Raw genomic sequence first — 20,319 nt, 5'->3', positions numbered from 1 at the left:
CCTATTTCAGCATTTATCAGTTTTTTTATATTCCTTCTTGTCTCTTCACTAGACTCTTGAGTTCCTTAAAGATCGGAACCAGATCTTTTCCCCTCTGAAATTCCAGTGCCTGGAATTTCCATGGCTAAAGCCATGTGGGATAAATCCAGTTCTATGACATCAATATTTCCCTTTTTGGAACCAGCCCCTGGTCTGCTGAGTTAAGGAATGAGATGCTGGTCCTTCAGGACCCCGATTTTTCTATCGTGGATCATGCCAGCATTCAGGCTGACACTGCAGAGGATGGTGAGATGTATCCTTTTCCCATGAGGAGTAAGGAAAATCTACTTCTTCTTAAGAGGCACTGTCACTGTTCTTTCCCAGCAGGATTAATGTCACTGAGGCTAAAGTGGCCTGCATTAGGGGGTGAAAGTAGCTTCCAACCCTCATCTTTCTACAGATGGTGGCTTACCGTCCCAAGATCTAACACATAGACTATCAAATATCAATTCAGATCGTGTTTTCTAGTGTGGCTTTGTTAATATCAACTGTACCCTGAGTACTCTCCAGATCACACATTTTGTTATTGGTGGCACAAAACCAGTAGAAGATACCATTACATGTCAGTAAAAATCTGGAGGGCTGCATTTCTTCCCAGTTAGTATTCATAGCAGGTGGGAATATAATATTAGAATATCACCCTTGGGCAGATGACCGGCACTCTGTCTTCTGAGTGAAGATTTTTGGACTTCAACAGGTATACTTTACTTTATATGGGACTTTCTATAGGTCCACATTAATATTTTTTCCATTTACCATCCCAATTTGGCATAGATTTTTGGACTACTCAATTGGAGTTAAAAGTCATTTTTGAATTGTTAAGTCAGCTGATTACCATTTCCACTAAGAAAGAATCAAGAAGGAATCGGTCAATTTAATAGTAATGGGGGGATTAGTTTAGATATAGCAAAGACTTTCTGAGGGAAAAGACACACTATATTTTTCTGAAACAGAAGACAGTTGAGGAATTTCATTTTCTAGAAGGTTTTGAAAATAGAAATAAGTATTAATTCAAATGGGTTATCATTAAATCTATAACCTCTACCTGGAGGCAAGCTGAGATGGTAGAAATTATGAGGACATTTAATTTAGAATTAAAAATGTATTAAACATTGGTTTTATAATTTTATGAAGAGTACAGGATTATATTAAATAACCCAGGATTTTACCATTAACTCTCAAAGTCCTCCAGAGAAAGCACTGGCAACCCACTCCAGTATTCTTGCCTCGAGAATCCCAGGGACGGCAGAGCCTGGTGGGCTGCCGTCTATGGGGTCGCAGAGTCGGACACGACTGAAGCGACTTAGCAGCAGCAGCAGCAGCTGAAAAGTCCGCTGAGGTACTAGAATCTGTTCTTTGAAATAGTACACTTTCATTGGAAATTGCATGCACTGATTACTCACACGTATTAAAGTCTTGAAAATGACCAACAGAGATAAACAAGATAAACTATAGATTTAAAGACGATAGGCCAAAAACAACAACAACAACAACTAATATTACTTGGAGGAGAAAAAGATGAGTTTGATTATCCTGCTTCATTAACGTGGTCAAAAAGCAGGAGAAAATAAAAGTTATCTCTGAGTCATAACCTGGCAGTTTAAACTTCTGTATAATGCACTCTCTCTCTCTCCAGCAGCAAAGCAGCAAACACTCCTGCCAGGTATTGGCTCTGGTCTGTGACGTGCCTGTTTCCACTCACAAGTGAAGATGGACATGACCACACTGCCGACATGCTGTGTTTGAACACTGCTAACGGGTGTGTGCCAAGGTTGTGTTCAGGATTTACATCTGCTCTGTCCTCTTCTCCCTCCTTTCTGGAGGTTTTTGCAGGAGTTCACCCTGTGTTTTTGTCAATCCTTGTTCTTCCTACTGTAAGGAAGGGCCAAAGTCATGGGAGGCCAGAGATGACTTCTTAGCTCTGAAGTTTAAAAATCTGCCAAATGTCTCCTTAATTTAGACAGCTGTGAAATTTATTGTCAGATACAAAAAGCATTTGAAAAGTATATAGAGAAATGGACCTCAAAGATTCATTTTTTTTAAAAGGGAAAGCACAAACACAGTCCCCCATCACAAATTATGCAGTGGGTTTTCCCTCATTTGGGGAAATTGCAGGGGTCAGTGTATGTGGACTACAATGGATAAGCCTCACCCTGGGAAGACCACCTTCGTGATCATGGTATCTCCCCTGCAAGGTAATTATCAAAGATTTATTCATATACTGTGCTTACAATTATTGGATTCTGTAACTGAAGACCTGTACCTCACCAAAGTGTTCCACACTAGAGTCCACATTGTATATCACATGATCCAGTTCAGGAGACAGTCGGAGTGGCCAACAGTTCCCTCCTCCAGATAGGGGTAGGGCAGCTCTTAAGCTTCGCGAGCTCTGTGCACGGTCATTTTAAAAGCTTACCATGAGCTGCCTTTGAATTCCGGTTGCTTTTCAGGGGCTGGTGGCAGGCACAGAAATTGTTAGGTTGTTTCATTCTCTTCCTTTCAGCTCTGTTCAGTGGCGCCCTCCCTAGCAGTAAGGGATGACCACAGAAGAGGCAGAGATCATTCTGAGAACGTGTTCTAAGGTCTACCCTTTGCTGCAATTCAGGCCGACTGGAAACAGGAAAGCGTCTACACTGGCCCTGTGTACCGGAGCAGGAAGCTGGGGGGAATAGCCAGATCCACTGCTCAGTCATGCCCCGCCATCACAGGGGATGATGGGCTTCTGGGAGGGGCCTTGATCTTCTGTGGCAGAAAAAGGGGCAGCTCATGCTGCGGGGGAAAGGTCAGTGAGAATACGGAAGCGGTGACAAGTGGGTTCCCTCTGTGACATGGCTCTGCCACCCTCCCAGGGCTTTGTGACACTCCCGGAAGCCGCTGCTGGGGGCACTTAACATTTTCCTTGTGACACAAACATGACTTTCCTCTTTTAATCCTTGTAACATGCTGTAACAGGCTTCCTGTATTTTCCTCCTTGGTCAATAACAGAGAATGTTTGAATATTTATGTGAGAAAATTTCATTCTTTTCTGGCCATGTCCTTCCTTTGTATTAGAAACGTAAGAATTTTTTTCTGTTTTGCTCTGGCTTCAACTGATCACCAATACAGCTAAGAGATTTTTATTATATTTGCTGTGACTTTACCATGATTCACCATCCATACAAATGGCCTGGTTGCTATAGGAACGTAAGTATTAGAAAAGGGGTAGTAAATGGTGGCACCAAATAAAGACATAAATAAAGTGGTGGAAATAAACCATAATATAGTGAGAGTGGCAATAAAACTTTTATTATCAGTTATTTGGGAAAACCTTTACCTCTAACGTGACCATACCAAGTTCAAGCAAAGAATAAAAGAAAGACAGAGAAAGAGAAAGAAAACCAAAAGACTAAACCCTCAGTTTTCTTCTAATTTTGGAGAATTAGCATTAGTTGCTTAGGTTTTTCTGAAGTGGGAATAAAAGTTTATAGCTTTCTGAATCATCTTGTGTGATTAAAATACAAAATGTATGATTTCCTGAGATACACATAAATTCTGGTAGATATATGGTCAGTGGTGCTCTAGTGGCTAATGTCTACAGCAAATGCTAAAAGCAGATTTCTAGAACCAGGTTTCTGCTTATGCTTCTCTATTATGTTGGAGAATAATGTGCTGTTTTAAGAGAGAATTTATCACTAGGTTATGGGTATTGGTGACAGTGTGGCCTTGGCCTTGTTTCCTACAACAAAATTCAAGATGTACAAACATCAACCTGCAATAGCCAAACAGATTATCATTTATTTGTCATCACTAATGTCCTTAATCAAGCTAGCAGTCTTACCTAACACAGACAAATGTTTAGCCATTAAAGCAGAAGTGCAAACACGAACGCATTCGTTTTAATTGCTCCTCCCTGCTGAGGGTTGTTAGCCTGCTTTCTCTCAGTGAGCGGTGCCGCACATGAAGCCATTTTATGTAAAAATTTCATCTACAAATATCCACTACAAATCCTGATTCATCACATGGGAAGATTCAACATATATTATGCCTAAGTCTTGGAGCAGGGTTAGTATTTCAAATATAGGCATCATAATAGCAAACACGTAAACTATTCAAAATAGCTAACAATTAAATAGTGCTTACTATTTACTATGTATTATTGTAGCATATATATATATATCATATTATATATATTGCATATATATAGTTATAATACTTATTTCATTGGGTAATTGTGAATATTATATGAGAATATATCATTATTCATACATACATAGGAACATATCATATATATAAGAATATATAGTCTAGAACTTCCAGATGTTCAAGATGGTTTTGGAAAAGGCAGAGGAACCAGAGCTCAAATTCCCAACATCCGCTGGATCATCAAAAAGCAAGAGAGTTCCAGAAAAACATCTATTTCTGCTTTATTGACTGTGCCAAAGCCTTTGACTGTGTGGGTCACAATAAACTGTGGAAAATTCTGAAAGAGATGGGAATACCAGACCACCTGACCTGCCTCTTGAGAAACCTGTATGCAGGTCAGGAAGCAACAGTTAGAACTGGACATGGAACAACAGACTGGTTCCAAATCGGGAAAGGAGTATGTCAAGGCTGTATATTGTCACTCTGCTTATTTAACTTATATGCAAAGTACATCATGAGAAACGCTGGGCTGGATGAAGCACAAGCTGGAATCAAGATTGTTGAGAGAAATATCAATAACCTCAGATATGCAGATGACACCACCCTTATGGCAGAAAGTGAAGAAGAACTAAAGAGCCTCTTGATGAAAGTGAAAGAGGAGAGTGAAAAAGTTGGCTTAAAGCTCAACATTCAGAAAACTAAGATCATGGCATCCGGCCCCATCACTTCATGGGAAATAGATGGGGCAACAGTGGAAACAGTAGCTGACTTTATTATTTTGGGCTCCAAAATCACTGCAGATGGTGACTGCAGCCATGAAATTCAACGACACTTGCTCCTTGGAAGCAGAGTTATGACCAACCTAGAGAGCATGTTAAAAAGCAGAGACATTACTTTGCCAACAGAGGTCCGTCTAGTCAAGGCTATGGTTTTTCCAGTGGTCATGTATGGATGTGAGAGTTGGACTATAATGAAAGCTGAGTGCCGAAGAACTGATGCTTTTGAACTGTGGTGTTGGAGAAGACTCTTGAGAGTCCCTTGGACTGCAAGGAGATCCAACCAGTCCATCCTAAAGGAGATCAGTCCTGAGTGTTCATTGGAAGGACTGATGCTGAAGCTGAAACTCCAATACTTTGGCCACCTGATGCGAAGAGCTGACTCATTTGAAAAGACCCTGATGCTGAGAAAGATTGAGGGCAGGAGGAGAGGGGGATGACAGAGGATGAGATGGTTGGATGGTATCACCGACTCAATTGACATGAGTTTGGGTAAACTCCGGGAGTTGGTGATGGACAGGGAGGCCTGGTGTGCTGTGGTCCATGGGGTCACAAAGAGTCGGACACGACTGAGCGACTGAACTGAACTGAACTGAGAATATAGTTCCTGTCCTATATGTCTCTTTTGGTGGCAAGAATACATATATATACACACACATACATTTTCATATAATCTTCACAATTACCCAATGGGGTAAGTGCTATAATTAGCCTCACTTTGTTGCTAAGAAAGCCAAGGTATAGAAAGCTTAAAAATCTTGCTCAAGGTCCTACTGCTACAAAGTAATGACACCGGGATGAGAAGAATCTGGGCTCATCACCAGTTCACTATGCTGCCTTCAACTTGTTTCTTTCAAGAGTAAATAACTTACCCTCTAGTGTTAGCTAAGAAATATCTAGAAGCTCCTTGTTCTCATTTTGACTAAACTCCATCTTCCCTCCATTTACCTATATTAAAGATGACAAATCTTGTATGTGAAGGGATATGCACATCAAAGCCAGGAATACACCGCAGCAGTGGTCAGCCATGGTTTGCTTTGTAAGGAAACCTTCAAGTTCCTGCAACACGAAGAGATCATTTCCCAGTTTGGGTGATGGCCGGTCTCCCACACTACTGGTGGTGCTGGGAGGCCTGGCCACAGACCCACTTCTGAAGATGACTCTCTGGCAAGCAAGCTGAAGAGCCAATAGATCCAACCACCTCTCTTCACAAGAATGTTTTCTCTTTAACACCAGTCTTGAAGTACTTGGGTTTGGCTGCCTTTAGTAGCTTAAGAGTGTTCCCTACTTTACCTCCATGGTAAACACAAGAAGAGATCCCATCTTCTTTGAGTTGCTTTATGGGAATCACAATCATGGTCACCAGAAAAAAAAAAATACAAGAAACACTTACCTCTCTCTACACGGGTTAGATCTGGCTGGAAAACTAGGTGTTCTCTTCCTTTAAAACTTACATGATTATGGTGAGAGATTCTGTTCTGCCCTCCCACTCCCACAAAAGAAAAATTCAGGAGTGATGTGTTTCTTCCCCCTTTCCCTAAGGCATTTGATCACCCTTTCTTCTTTACACGGACAAGCAGCTATCCAGAAGCAGGCTGCCAACCACATCTTCCTAGTCTTGCCTAGTCTATAACATGCTTGGCTGTCCTAGAAGATATAGTTCTAAGAGTCGTAGTTGAAATTCCTAGTCTTTAGGATACCTGTGGTAAAGATAAGCATCCTTTCAATGTTCCTGACACTTGAGTGGGTAACAGATATATGTTAGGGCAATGCTTTTCAGTGAAGCAGGTTCCCTGGGAAAGTATTAGAATCTTCAGGCGTGAAATACAGATAGAAAAGGCACATTTAAGGGGAATAAGCTATAGTTTGAAAGGCATATTTAAACTTATTACTGTCTTTTTTTGCAGGGGTGATTCATGAAATATGAAATTTATAATAATACTATACAAATACATGGGACTCATATTTACCAAAAGGGGATCCAGTTTTCAAAGTGAATAAGTGGACCCAGCTTTAGTCAATAAGAAACAAAGGACAATGGTTTCATGTTCAAAGGTACCCAGGATATAAGGAAGGAGTCTTAAAGAAAGAAATTACATCTTTGATTTTATCAGATCAAAAGAGCAAGAAAAAAAAATTCAAATAAAACGTTGTAGGCAAAGGTAGGACAAACTAACTAACCCAGTCTGAAATTGTATTTGGTTCAATTGTTATGTTGATAAGGGATATCATTTCAATGGTCTTTGGCACAGGGTAGCGAGTTACTTATTTTCTTCTGTAAAACACTCTTCCTATAGGTTTCCTTACATTCAAGATGCCAATGGACCCACAAGTTTTTTTTCAGGCCCAAAGACATTGGTTGACATTTCACTTACGTGAGCTTTTGAAGTCTTTCTTTTTCAGTCTCCTCCTCATCATGGTTCCACGTGGGCTAGTGGAGTAGAGGCTTCGAGGCAAAGTCCCCATGTTCAGGGAACTCAGGCTGTATGCACTCATGGAGGTAGGAGAGAAGGATGAAGACACCAAAGCCGCTGTAAGAGAGTGGAGACTTGGCACAGAGCATTCTCAGGTGGGGTGTGAGCCCGCCACGCCTGTTAACCAGCAACAACCCAGAAAGACACACAAGATGCACAGCAATGGTGGGCAGGTAGCTCCAACCAATCAGAGACCAAGTCTCAGGAGCCATGGAGACAGCGCTTTAGAATCTGTGTTCTAAGAGCCCAGAAATGCCTGAGGAGCAGCATTGACCCCCGTGAGTACAATGCAACATAGAGAGCCTCTAGGAGTTTTGCTTTAGCCAAAAAAGAAAACATTAAAGCAAGTTTCTCCATAAACAACTCAATGCTTCAGATACGTAATCTCATTTTCATAGACAGCTTCCGGCATGAACTTCACAAGTGGTTCCGTATACACAAATAAGATCTGGGAACATTATCTTCTATATAATATTCTGCATTGCTATTTCCTGACCACACATAAAGCATTCTGAACATTTACATCCTCTCTTAACAACAAATGCTTTCTAATGGAAAAGAGAGACTTAAGAGATGAGACAGAAATGAGAAGTTGCTACTACCAAAAAAAAAAAAAGAACACCACACCCATGAAACCAAATATGGTATGAATCAGATGAAGAAGGCAGGAGAAGAATATAATTTAAGTAAAAGACCAGGAGGAGGAAGCCTGGAACATTACGAGGGCTGTTTGGAGGAGGCGCTTTCATGCATGTCGGGGCCGGCGCTCTGCAATGGTCAGGGTGGTAGGTGTTATAGTGATGGCAGGTATGAAGGTTGCAGTAGTTGCTGGCCCAGGAGTCCCAGGGAAGTTGCCTGTCGCTCCTCTGAATTTTCACTGCCCACATGAAGTGATGATGAGAAATAAGAAAAAACAGACAAACAAAGAACCAAAAAAGAGGAGAAAGTAACTGAACTGCACAAATAAAAAGTAACAACAACAACAAAAAAAATGAAGGCTGCTTGCACAAAAAAAAAGGGAAAAAACCTGGCTTTGGCCATTTCTCAGTGGTCAGCAAAACCTATGATTAACACCAGGGATGGTAACTTTTCATCTTCCCAACAATAATGCATGTCTTTCCCCAGCCCATTTTTTTCCTCCTTTTAACATGACTACTGAATCAATTTCTAATCTCCCCCTGTGCTTCACAGCAGAGATTAAAACATTTTTTTTTTTAACTTAAAAGTCAACCCTGCAAGATCTATGGCACGAGATTAGTAATTAGAGATTTGCAAATCTTGGCCAGTTAGTGGCTCTTGTTTTGAGAAAAAGAAAAGAATGAATGATAAATCATACTGGCTCCTGATTCAAAGGATGTACTGTTCACACATCACAATTTACTGCTCTGACATTTTAATTACACTACTATTCATCACTTGAACTACAATAAACTACTCTATCAGGATCTTATCCATACCCCTAACAAGAAGATGCAAGTCTCAATATACTTTAAAATTTTGGGGGTATTTTTAAAAGCTGTATTTACATTTGAAAGAAGGCATTAAATTATTAAAAATATTTCAAATATTCTTGTATTTCTTTAAGATGTCTGAAATTTTAATAAAGCTAATTCCAAAATTCTGGTGTCCTCTTTATGTTTTAAAAAATGTATATCATACTTCCATTCTAATTTCAATATTGTTTAGATTTGATTTTCTACTCAGTGGTCTCAAAGTATGAGCACTTTTATGTTTGTTACTATATTGATCTGAAAATTTTCACTTAACTATCTTAAAGAATGAAAAATAAAATAAGAACTTCTCTCTCTATTGTCATGATTCTAAGATCAGGTGCCTTACATATGAATTATTTTGCAGTATTTGTTCATGGAGTGAGGTCAGATACTCTGTAAGTATTTAAAGGAGAGTTCTTTGGGTAAGAGTTTAAATTATACCATCAGTGACATCAGCCTCGCTGACCACATCTCAGCCTTTCTGGAATGAGACAGATCATGGAACAAAAGCACTAGCATGAACGGATCACCATCGGCTGAGGCCAAGGGCTGAGGCTGTATTTCTGCTCTGGCTCCAATCCATCTTCTCTAACTGACCTTGACCAGTTACTCAACCTCTCTAAGCCACAGTTTCCTCATTATGTCAAGTAGAGACCACAAAAGCATCTATCCCAGAGGCCAACTGTTGAGAATATGTACCTAAGGTGCTTAGCATGGTGCTGGCACACAGAATAAAAACTAATGATTCTTTATTTAATAACATTGATACCATCTACTTTCTATCTACTTGCCAATGAATACTTTTCTTTTTTTTAAGGAAATAGGTGTATCTCTCACTCTACAAATTTCATTCACTGGACACAAGTTAAGAGACTGAGAAATCTGCAGCACACTTTCATGGCCACCATCATTTTGTAGTCCTGAACATATGGTCCTTTGCTTCTAACCACTTCAGTTTCTAATTTTGGGGTTTATCTCCCTCTCCACTAGTCTACTTTCAAGCTACCAAGCTACCACCTCCTTCACCTCGACCACTGCCAAATCTTCAGACTTGGCTCCCTGGTTCATCTCTTACATACCTACCTTCCAGGATCCATAGTACAGAATAATATTTTAAATACATAAATTAGATGATGCAACTCCCATTTAAGGTATTTCAGTGGGTTACAATTACAAAGAGAATCAAACGTGAGCCCTACTCATCTCTCTAGCTTTACCCCTTCTCACTCTTTCTACTTCTAATATTCTTCTCCTTCTTGTTTACATGGCTGGCTCAGGTGCTAAGTCATCCTGATCTCCCTGGATAGAGCAGTTGTCTCTCCTATGTTATCCCATTGCTTTTTTATTAATATATTCTTCATAGTTGAAAGGGCTTTATTTATTTAATATACTTTTAATGCTTGTTTCTCTATACTGGAATGTAAATCCCATGAGAATAGGAATCTACTTTGCTAGCCTTGCTCACTAGATGCACTGTGGCAACTAGAACAGAGCCTGGCATATAATGACTGATGAATGAATGAATGAGTGAATGAACACATGCATGAATGAATAAGAATATCAGCCAGAGGGTCCATGTACACACTGTTGCAGCATTTTCCTTGTGATAAAGAGCATTTCGAGGCAAGTCTCTTTCGCCATCCTCATTTTACGTTCGGGTGTACCAGAAGACTTTTTAGCAAGATGCAGTCAGTGTTGGATCTGGCTAATCAATACTCACAGCCACTCTATTGAGCTCTGTAAAGTATCATGTGTTTCAAATGATGTACAGTGAGTAATGGTTAGATAGCATCACCGACTCAATGGACATGAATTTTAGAAAACTCTGAGAGATAGTGGAGAATAGAGGAGCGTTGTATGCTACAGTCCATGGGGTTGCAAACAGCTTGACATGAGTTAGTGACTGAACAACACAGTGTGTGAACTTCAGAATTCTCCACTCATTTTTTGACCCAGTTCTTTATGGAGTGCTGTGAAAATTACTCGGCAGTTTTGAGTTCTGTCAAGCTCAATTAAGAACTCAGTAAGGAAGATTCTGACCACCTATTGTATGTTTGGCACTGTGACATTTGTGGCAGGTTAAATGCAGGTCATTTAATTCAAGGGATTAGATCTGAAAGACAGAGTGCCTGAAGAACTATGGACAGAGGTTCGTGACTTTGTACAGGAGGCAATGATCAAGACCATCCCCAAGAAAAAGAAATGCAAAAAGGCAAAATGGTTGTCTGAGGAGGCTCTACAAGTAGCTGAGGAAAGAAGAGAAGCTAAAGGCAAAGGAGAAAAGGAAAGATATACCCATTTGAATGCAGAGTTCCAAAGAATAGCAAGGAGAGATAAGAAAGCCTTCCTCAGTGATCAGTGCAAAGAAATAAAGGATAACAACAGAATGGGAAAGACTAGAGATCTCTTCAAGAAAATTAGAGATACCAAGGGAACATTTCAGGCAAAGATGGGCACAGTAAAGGACAGAAATGGTATGGATCTAACAGAAGCAGAAGATATTAAGAAGAGGTGGCAAGAATATACAGAAGAACTATACAAAAAAGATCTTCACGATCCAGATAATCATGATGGTGTGATCACTCACCTAGAGCCAGACATTCTGGAATGTGAAGTCAAGTGGGCCTTAGAAAGCATCACTATGAACAATGCTAGTACAGGTGATGGAATTCCAGTTGAGCTATTTCAAATCTCAAAAGACAATGCTGTTAAAGTGATGCACTCAATATGACAGCAAATTTGGAAAACTCAGCAGTGGGCACAGGACTGGAAAAGGTCAGTTTTCATTCCAATCCCAAAGAAGGGCAATGCCAAAGAATGTTCAAACTATCACAATTGCATTCATCTCACATGCTAGCAAAGTAATGCTCAAAATTCTCCAAGCCACACTTCAACAGTACGTGAACCGTGAACTTCCAGATGTTCAAACTGGATTTAGAAAAGGCAGAGGAACCAGAGCTCAAATTGCCAACATCTGTTGGATCATTGAAAAAGCAAGAAAGTTCCAGAAAAATACCTACTTTTGCTTTATTGACTATGCCAAAGCCATTGACTGTGTGAATCACAACAAACTGCTGAAAATTCTTTAAGAGATGGGAATCCAAGACCACCTGACCTGCCTCTTGATAAATCTGTATGCAGGTCAGGAAACAACAGTTAGAACTGGACATGGAACAACAGACTGGTTCCAAATCGGAAAAGAAGTTCATCAAGGCTATATATTGTCACCCTGCTTGTTTAACTTAAATGCAGAGTACATCATGCTAAATGCCAGACTGGATGAAGCACAAGCTGGAATCAAGACTGACGGGAGAAATATAGATAACCTCAGATATGCACACCACCCTTATGGCAGAAAGTGAGGAAGAACCAAAGAGCCTCTTGATGAAAGTGAAAGAGGAGAGTGAAAAAGTTGGCTTAAAGCTCAACATTCAGAAAACTAAGGTCATGGCATCCAGCCCCATCACTTCATTGCAAATAGATATGGAAACAATGAAAACAGTGAGAGACTTTATATTTTTTGGTTCCAAAATCACTGCAGATGGTGACTGCAGCCATGAAGTTTAAAGATGCTTGCTCCTTGGAGGAAAAGCTATGACTAACCTACACAGCATATTAAAAAGCAGAAACATTACTCTGCCAACCAAGGTTCATCTAGTGAAAATTACAGTTTTTCCAGTAGTCATGCATAGATGTGAGAGTTGGACTGTAATGAAAGCTGAGTGCTGAAGAATTGATGCTTTTGAACTGTGGTGTTGGAGAAGACTCTTGAGAGTCCCTTGGACTGCAAGGAGATCAAACCAGTCAATCCTAAAGGAAATCAGTCCTGAATATTCCTTGGCAGGACTGATGCTGAAGCTGAAACTCTAATACTCTGGCTACCTGATGTGAAGAACTGACTCATTTGAAAAGACCCTGATGCTGGGAAAGATTGAAGGCAGGAGAAGGGGACGACAGAGGATGATATGATTGGATGGCATCACTGACTTGATGGACATCAGTTTGAATGAGCTCCGGGTGTTGGTGAGGGACAGGTAAGCCTGGCATGCTGCAGTCCATGGGGTTGCAAAGAGTCATACACGACTGAGCAACTGAACTGACCTGAACTGAAATATAGGGCATAATACTTACTTTGACTTGAACTATTATTGGGGACTAAATCTTCATATACATAAAATAATTAAGAGACAAAAATTATATAAGATAATGCACAAAACTGCCTGCCATGTGTAAAGAATTTAAAAGGCGTTCAACAAACAATGTAGGCCAGAGAAGATAGCGGTAGCCTATTTTGAATGTGCACTCTAAATCTCTTCTGCTTTACGGTGATGTACTTTATACTCATATGTTAGGCGAGGATTTCAGTAAAAATAAGATGTCACATTTTTGATGCTCCTCCATTTTGAAAAAAAAAATTTATTTACATTCTCCCACTTAATGGTCCCCATAATATGAATAACAGTTAACTTTCACTGAGCCCTCACTATATACCAGGCACTGTGCTAAGTACTTTTACATGGATTATCTCAGATAATACTCATAAGACATCTATGAGGTATGAATTATGATAACACCCATTTTACAGATGAAGAAACTGAGGTATAGAAAAGTTGAGTAACTTGCTAAGCTCCCAATGGTGGAGCCAGAATTAAAGTTCTGAGAGTCTGACTCTGAGTCCCTGCCCTCAGCCACCACACTATACTTGCCTCTTCCTCTGTCTGTTCCTAAGTCCTTTGTACAGAAAATAAACAGTACGGAAAATATAATGTTTTTTCTATCCTCCCATGCTGACATTGCTATTGAAATCTGACGTGGGAGGTACTTTCGTTCTCTTCTCTAATTGTACCCTCTTATCTAGTCCAGGACTTCAAAGGTATAGGCAATAGGTACATTGTTGGTTGCTCAGAGATGGTAGTTCTCCTGGTACTGAATTATAGAACCTCAAGACTCCGCTCACATTTTCTTTTCCAAAGTTTCCTCCAAGCAAGACTATGTCTCCCAAAGACCCTCAGGGGCACACTTTCTGACCTCTTTAAAAACTCATTCTTATGGCTTTTTGAATGCTGCTATTTCCCAGCAAAACGCAGAGCAAATCTATTCCGGGTTGATGTGTCCATTTCTATATTTCCCTGAAAATACTATGGTGAATGCTTTCTTGCTCAGCAAAATCTGGGAAATGTTTTATTTCTATCTACCCAGGGGATGAGAGACATGCTGTTTAAGCATCAGAAATCTTGAAAAAAAAAAAAAAAAAAAAACCTAGAAATTTCTTATGGAAAAAGGTAAAACTATATAACAATTCTATTACATCTCAAAGCAGAAGTTTGAGAATCATAAACATTATAACAAGTTTGGGGTATATTTTCTCTTCTTAATTGGGATTTAATTACATTTAAGACCCATTATTTATTTCCTTTTGGAAATACAAGTCTGATTTTAATGTAAAATGTAGGGAGATACTTGCATGTTAGACAAAGAAGATGGTGAACAATTTTCAACAATAGTGGATGACAGGCTCAGAAGCAAGAGTTAGAATTACTAAAATTACCAGCCCTTCGCCCCCCTGCAAAATCACAAATGACATCAGCTTTTCCATAGTGAGGAGAAAAAAAGTTAGTTCTTGGTCTCCATCCCCTTTATATATAAATTCATCATCTCAGACTGTCTTGGTAGATAAAAACATTTAATATTTCATGAGTGGAAACTATTTGAACTATGATTTGTTCACATGGCAAATAAAAGGCAGGGAAAATGATGTTGCTAAAGACAATGACATTTTTATAGGGTCTGTTCACATTTCTGATTCTGATACTAGAATTTACCAAGCAAAATCTCATGCTGAAAAAGCACTAGGCAGTGTGTACTGTGATGCCTGCTGGGCTTCAAATCCAGTGGCACCTTCAGATGAATTTAGAAGAAACTTAACAGCTTTAGAAATCTCCCTTCTCCGTCAGAGAGCGGGAAAGGCCCGCACATCCTCCCGAAAGGAACGGACCAGTCCCATGAATCGTACCCCCTTATCATTTCCATTCAAACGAGGCAGAATTTCTGTTCATAACCTGCCTTGGCGGCCTCATTTCTCCAACTCCAAAGTGTAAAATTAAAATCTGATAAAGGGAATGCTGTACTGGAGATTTTCATTAGCTCCAGAGCTGTCTAAGCTCCATTTAATTAAAAAAGGTTGCATCCAGCTGACTCATTCAGTATGAAAATTATTTTGTGCCTCTTTTTTTTCAAACTGTGGAAAAGTGCAGTGTATTTTAGAAGGTTGGAGACATAGGAAATAAACAACCTCCTCAGAAGCAAAATTTTGGTTCCGGAGAAAACTCTTTCTCTCTAAACATAAAGAAATGTGTTCCTCACCTCTAGGGAGCCTGATAGTACTGGTGGGGCTTTAGAAGTTGGTTTCAAGGAATAAAACAGGAGAGTGCTTGATTTAAGGAAGAGGAGCAAGGGAGAGGTTAGAACAAAGACCCCACTGGAGAGTCGTACTTCATTTGATTTTGGGCTCAAAGTCCTTTTTCTTGCACTGAGTTTTATTTAAGGATGCCTAGGTGGGACAATGTATAAACACTCAGCAAAAGATCTGTAAGCTTCAAGACAGTGAAAATTCAGATTCCCTCAGGTGAAACTTGTTACTGCATAATCCTCTAGTCAAATATTCTGACACTCCTAGGAGAAATATTTGGTCGGAAGTTTGTTCTCCATTCTAAGGAAAAAAACTACTCTGAAAAACAGACAAAATCTCTCATGAAACTCTTTTTCCCCTGAAATATTTGAAGATCTGGCATAAATGCCCACTTCATAACTATTTTTAAATAGTGGGAGTTTTAGTATTTGCCTTTACTGTCCTCTAAGCAGAGTAGAAATTCAATGCAAATCACAGGAAGTCAAATTATTTCCTTTCTTTCCACACTCAATTTGTACCAAAGGCTTAAAAAAACAAACACACAGTACAAACATGAAAATTCTATTTCAAGTAGTGTTTCCTCAATTTGGGGGTTTCAGGTAAAACACCTGTGGCTTGGTCAAAGGGATTGGGAAGATGAAGAGGTATAAACAAAGACCGCCTGTTGTTTGAAAAGAAATGATAGAGGCAGAATTAAACTTGGCCTATCTCTGCTTTCTAACTCTGCTGGAGAAGCAGTCATTGCAAGGGGAAGACAACACAGGTTTATCTGGAAGGATCCTCTCACCGTGGTCAGGTCCCTTCAGGGCCAGGCGGGTCTGATGATGGGGAAGAATCTCAAGCTTGACCTGGTCGGTGGTGTTGGCCAGGAACTGGGTTGCTTCTGCGAGCGTGCAGTACTCCATGCTGGTGCCGTCGATGGACAGGATGTGATCACCCACGTGCAGAGCACCACACCTATGAAAAGGAGAAGGTGACGGCACGCCTTCCTCTTTGGATTATGACTTTCACGTCCTCACACTTAAAACTTCACAGTTTTCATTTACTCAAGGGAAAAAGGAAATGATTGAATGTCATAGGAAACACTACCTGTCAAGTATTAACTATCTTGGGTATGAAGAGGAATGTAAAACCTTGTAGAAACTACAGAAAAACTTAAGGAAAGGTTTTTCCTTGTCCTTTATAAAAAATATTATTTTGGGGGTGGCAGTGCTGAAAGTTGAGGGGAAGTGAGCAAGCGAGGAGGGAAGAATAGGAAAATGTTTTCCTTTGACTTTTTTTCTGTGATTTCTCCCCCTGAGTTTTTATATCTATAAATATGAGTTGGTAAGTATTCAGAATGTAAAGGTGGGACTTGCAGAATGGGAACTGGGTCATTTACAACTATTTTTTTGGGAGAATAACTTGGGAGAAAGATTCAGCTAGTGCTTGCTCGGAATCATCTCACACATGCTACCAGATCACCAGTTCTTGATTATTTTGTTATTCTGGAGATAAACATTTATGAGCACAAAAGCTCTCAGTGATGATGGAAATGAGGCAGGTGTCAAAGAGTAATCAAAGGAAGCCTCTGTGAGGGGGACAATGGGGAGGAGGAGGGGTGGGCTGCTACATCTTGCTGAACTCAAGAGACTGGGTGGGTTGAGAACAGCACACACAGCCGTCAGCATCTCGAGGTGCCAGTCAAGTGGACAGCTGCTTAAACTGCTTACCCTCTGCCACAGGAGAGCAACAGAGGGAGAACATGAGAGCTTCCTGCACCACTCAACGGGAGGGCATCCCTGAATCCATTACCATCACTGTTAAAGGCCTGAATGCAGCCAAGAGCACAGTGGAGCTATAGCCTGACCACTACAGGGGTGGCTGCAGGGCATCAGAGTCAGAAGGTCGCCAGGAAGGGAGGAGAGGGTTGGAGACACGCAGGGAGACCGGGCATTGGGGCAGATCTAAACGCTTGCACGATGACCACAGTCTACTCAAGACAAAAGCATTTCAAGTCATCCCTCCCATCTAAAGATAAAACTCCACTTGGGTGCACCTGGAGTGCTTCAGCTATGGGAGGTGGGGGTTTTCTCACCAGGAGCAGTTAAATAATTTATTAGGTGGTAAGGTAGTCTTCTCCACCTCCCCATTTATAAATCTACCAGAAGAAGACTTTGGGATAAAAGACTGGCATTTTTATGTCATGAGAAAGAACGATGTTTTGGGGGACCCTTGAATATAGTGAAACTCTAAGATTAACATAACAACAGTGGAGGGCCTTTCTTTAAAGACTGTATCATGTTTAAAATGTTGTTTTACTTCCTGAAGAAAAAAGGAATAAGATTGTATGGTGGCAGGATTTAATTGTTCACAATTCAAGAAACCACATGACTTCTCTGCAGGGAGCATAATAAAGGTCTGCTTAGCTACCCTCAACCAAAAATGGGCTATTACTCTAGGACACAGTAGGTGAATGTACATAGTTGCTTGAATTTTTCTTATTTCTAAAGGCCACACCAAACATTTGGATGAAGCAAGATTACTTCATGGGGTAGCTGATAAGGAAGGTAAAATTTTAAGCTCTAGAATACTAACTTGTTTTGTATATGAAGCTTGTATAAACTGGCAGAAGAGCTGTTTTGTTTTACCTGTGTGTGCATGTGTGTAGGTATTACATATGTGTGTATACAGATATGAATATATCTCTACACAGTTTAACACGCATGCAATTTGGAAAAGTAGGCACTTTCTATGACACTCACCTGTCTGCAATACTTGCAGATTTGATTTTGTCTATGACAATGACCTGTTTGTTACAGCACATCGAGGTAGTTAGGGCCACCCCAAGGCTGGCACCTGGAGTTTTGGCAACTTCAACTAGTAGTGGTCCGGATGCTGTTGCCACAGAATCTATGGAAGAAAATTTCAGAAAACAAAACAGAATGAATAAGCAAACAAACACAGAAAAAAGGTGGAGAACGTTCAGTCTGGTGTTGATCTGTTAATGTTATTGTCAAAACTTTAGTTTTCCTTCCATTTAACATCTCCACCTCCAGTGAGTGGTAACTCCTTAGGGCATCTTTTAGGATGCCTGTTCTATCCAGCTTGTATTACAGTAATATGTGCATGGGTTTACCTCTTCAATTAAAATTTAAGCTTCACATCAGTTGGGATAATGTCTTATGTTTCTTTATGTCTTCTACATTACTTGATATGTGTGTGCATGCTAAATCGCTTGATACAGTGCCTGGCAAATACTGGGTCTCTGAAGAATAGGGTTTAAAAATTAATTAACTCAATAAACATCTTAGAACCTTCTATGGATGGATGGATAGATGAATGGATGGATGGGTGGGAAGGAAGGGTGAATAGACAATGTCTGTAAGTAGGCAAGTAGTAGGCAAGAAGTATGCTTCCCAAGCAGCGCAGTGATCAAGAGTCCACCTGTCAATGCAGGAGACACAAGAGATGCAGATTTGACCCCTGGGTGGGAAGATGTCCTGGGGTAGGAAATGGCAATCTGCTCCAGTATTCTTGTCTGGAAAATTCCATGGACAGAGGAGCTTGGCAGGCTATAGTCCATGGGGCTGCAAAGAGTCGGACACAACTGAGTGACTGAGCTCACACACACAAAGGAAGGCATAGACCAAGTTAAATTCGTGAATCCTTTGGGTTTTCCCTATTCTAGATCTGATACAGGGTCATCTCTCCCTCAGGTGCATCTTCACACATGCTTTATTTTTAGCTTGGAACTCTCTTCATTCCTTCAACTGGTACTCACCCTTGCGGGTATAAACTTCAATTCCTCTGGGAAGCCTCTCCTGACTTATGATCTGGTGAGAACCTTTCCTCCTATTTTCCTGCTTTGTTGCACACACCTCATTCTTTCTTAATGACTAGTGTGGACGACATTCCTCTGATCTCTGCCAGACAGCAGCTTGCTATAAGGACGGAGCCTGTGTCCTGTCCATCACAGCATCCTCAGGGCCTGGCAGAGAGACTTGTGCATAAATAGTTGTTGAATGAATGTATGGATAAATGAGACAATGCGTGACGCTATTTAAAGCTCAGAAGAGGAAGAGATCATATGGGAAAGAGCCTTGGATGTGGATTTATAACACCTGTACTTCTTCTTTTCACAATATTTTGGTCATGGTAACATAGACCAGTTATGAAAACCAAGTCTGCTGGCTTACCTAGAAAGTGTTATCTCTACCTCAGCATTTACTACAATGGGAATCAGTGTATAGTTAAAGTATTTTACAAAGTGCTGTATACATAGATTATTATTATTGCATACTATGACCCCAAGCCTTTGAATCATTTCATTTTTTAAGACTGTATATTTTCAGTAGTATTTTTATGACTTTCTACTACTCTGGTGTTTGGTACTAATATAACTTTGTCTTCCTTGAAAGTATATCTTCGTATCAATAAGCCAGCACTCAGATATGATGAACTAGCAAATGTATTCCTATAGTGAAGCTCAGACAGTATGTGCTGACTCTGGAAGCTGAAAGACCCCTGGGACAGAGTCATCTTTAGTCCCAGATGAAGCAAGATATCTGTTAAATAAGGTAAAGATGAGAACAGTCATGCCAACCACATTCATAGTCCAGGCCTAAGGATTCTTGTATGCACTGTGTTTCTTAAATATCTAGTCCTAGAAAAAGTTAAGAGACCATTAGGGCCTGTATTTCTTCCTGTCAATTCCAGGGGAGAGTCTCACTAACAATAGCTGGGAGGAGCCAAGGGTCTTAGTCCAGTCAGAAGACCTTGTGATTCTGAGGTGTGCTGGCTGTAATTTTCCGATGAGTCTAACTCTGTGGTGGTGGCTACTCTCTGGTTCTGCTCACCCTGCCGTGTTGACAGCCTGACCTCGGGCCATTGACATCTGGCTTCTCTTCTTCTCCCTTGTTTCCCAGTTTGTTTCCCCCCAGTGCCTCTCTTGGTCATACGCTCCCCAGGGTCCTGCCTGACTCTCACCTTGCAGTTTATAGACAGCAGTCCCCAGGCCTATCTGA

General features: G+C 40.4%; 1 protein-coding gene and 1 non-coding gene across 8 annotated transcripts in view; both read right to left on the bottom strand.

Moving 5' to 3' along the window:
- GRIP1 (glutamate receptor interacting protein 1) overlaps positions 1-20,319 on the bottom strand; it is a 735,313-nt gene that overhangs the window by 100,781 nt on the left and 614,213 nt on the right. For 4 of the 7 annotated variants that reach the window (XM_043887901.1, XM_043887918.1, XM_043887924.1 and 1 more), the window contains exons 8-10: positions 18,058-18,205; positions 16,101-16,270; positions 7,313-7,468 (exon numbers count right to left, since the gene is read on the bottom strand). In XM_043887901.1, the coding sequence (XP_043743836.1) occupies positions 7,313-7,468; positions 16,101-16,270; positions 18,058-18,205 (474 nt within the window). Of the gene's footprint in view, positions 1-7,312; positions 7,469-8,132; positions 8,289-16,100; positions 16,271-18,057; positions 18,206-20,319 lie in introns of all 7 variants that reach the window. The other 3 variants (XM_043887884.1, XM_043887874.1, XM_043887892.1) reach the window with 1 other exon arrangement.
- On the bottom strand, positions 2,082-2,242 carry LOC122686458. Its single transcript, XR_006338779.1, has one exon. It is a non-coding gene; the product is annotated as a U1 spliceosomal RNA (small nuclear RNA).

The sequence above is a fragment of the Cervus elaphus genome, chromosome 3 (genome assembly GCF_910594005.1).
Source record: "Cervus elaphus chromosome 3, mCerEla1.1, whole genome shotgun sequence".
Classification (NCBI taxonomy): Eukaryota; Metazoa; Chordata; class Mammalia; order Artiodactyla; family Cervidae; genus Cervus; species Cervus elaphus.
Note: the sequence above shows the minus strand (reverse complement) of the source record. Positions and strands in the feature narration are given on the sequence as shown.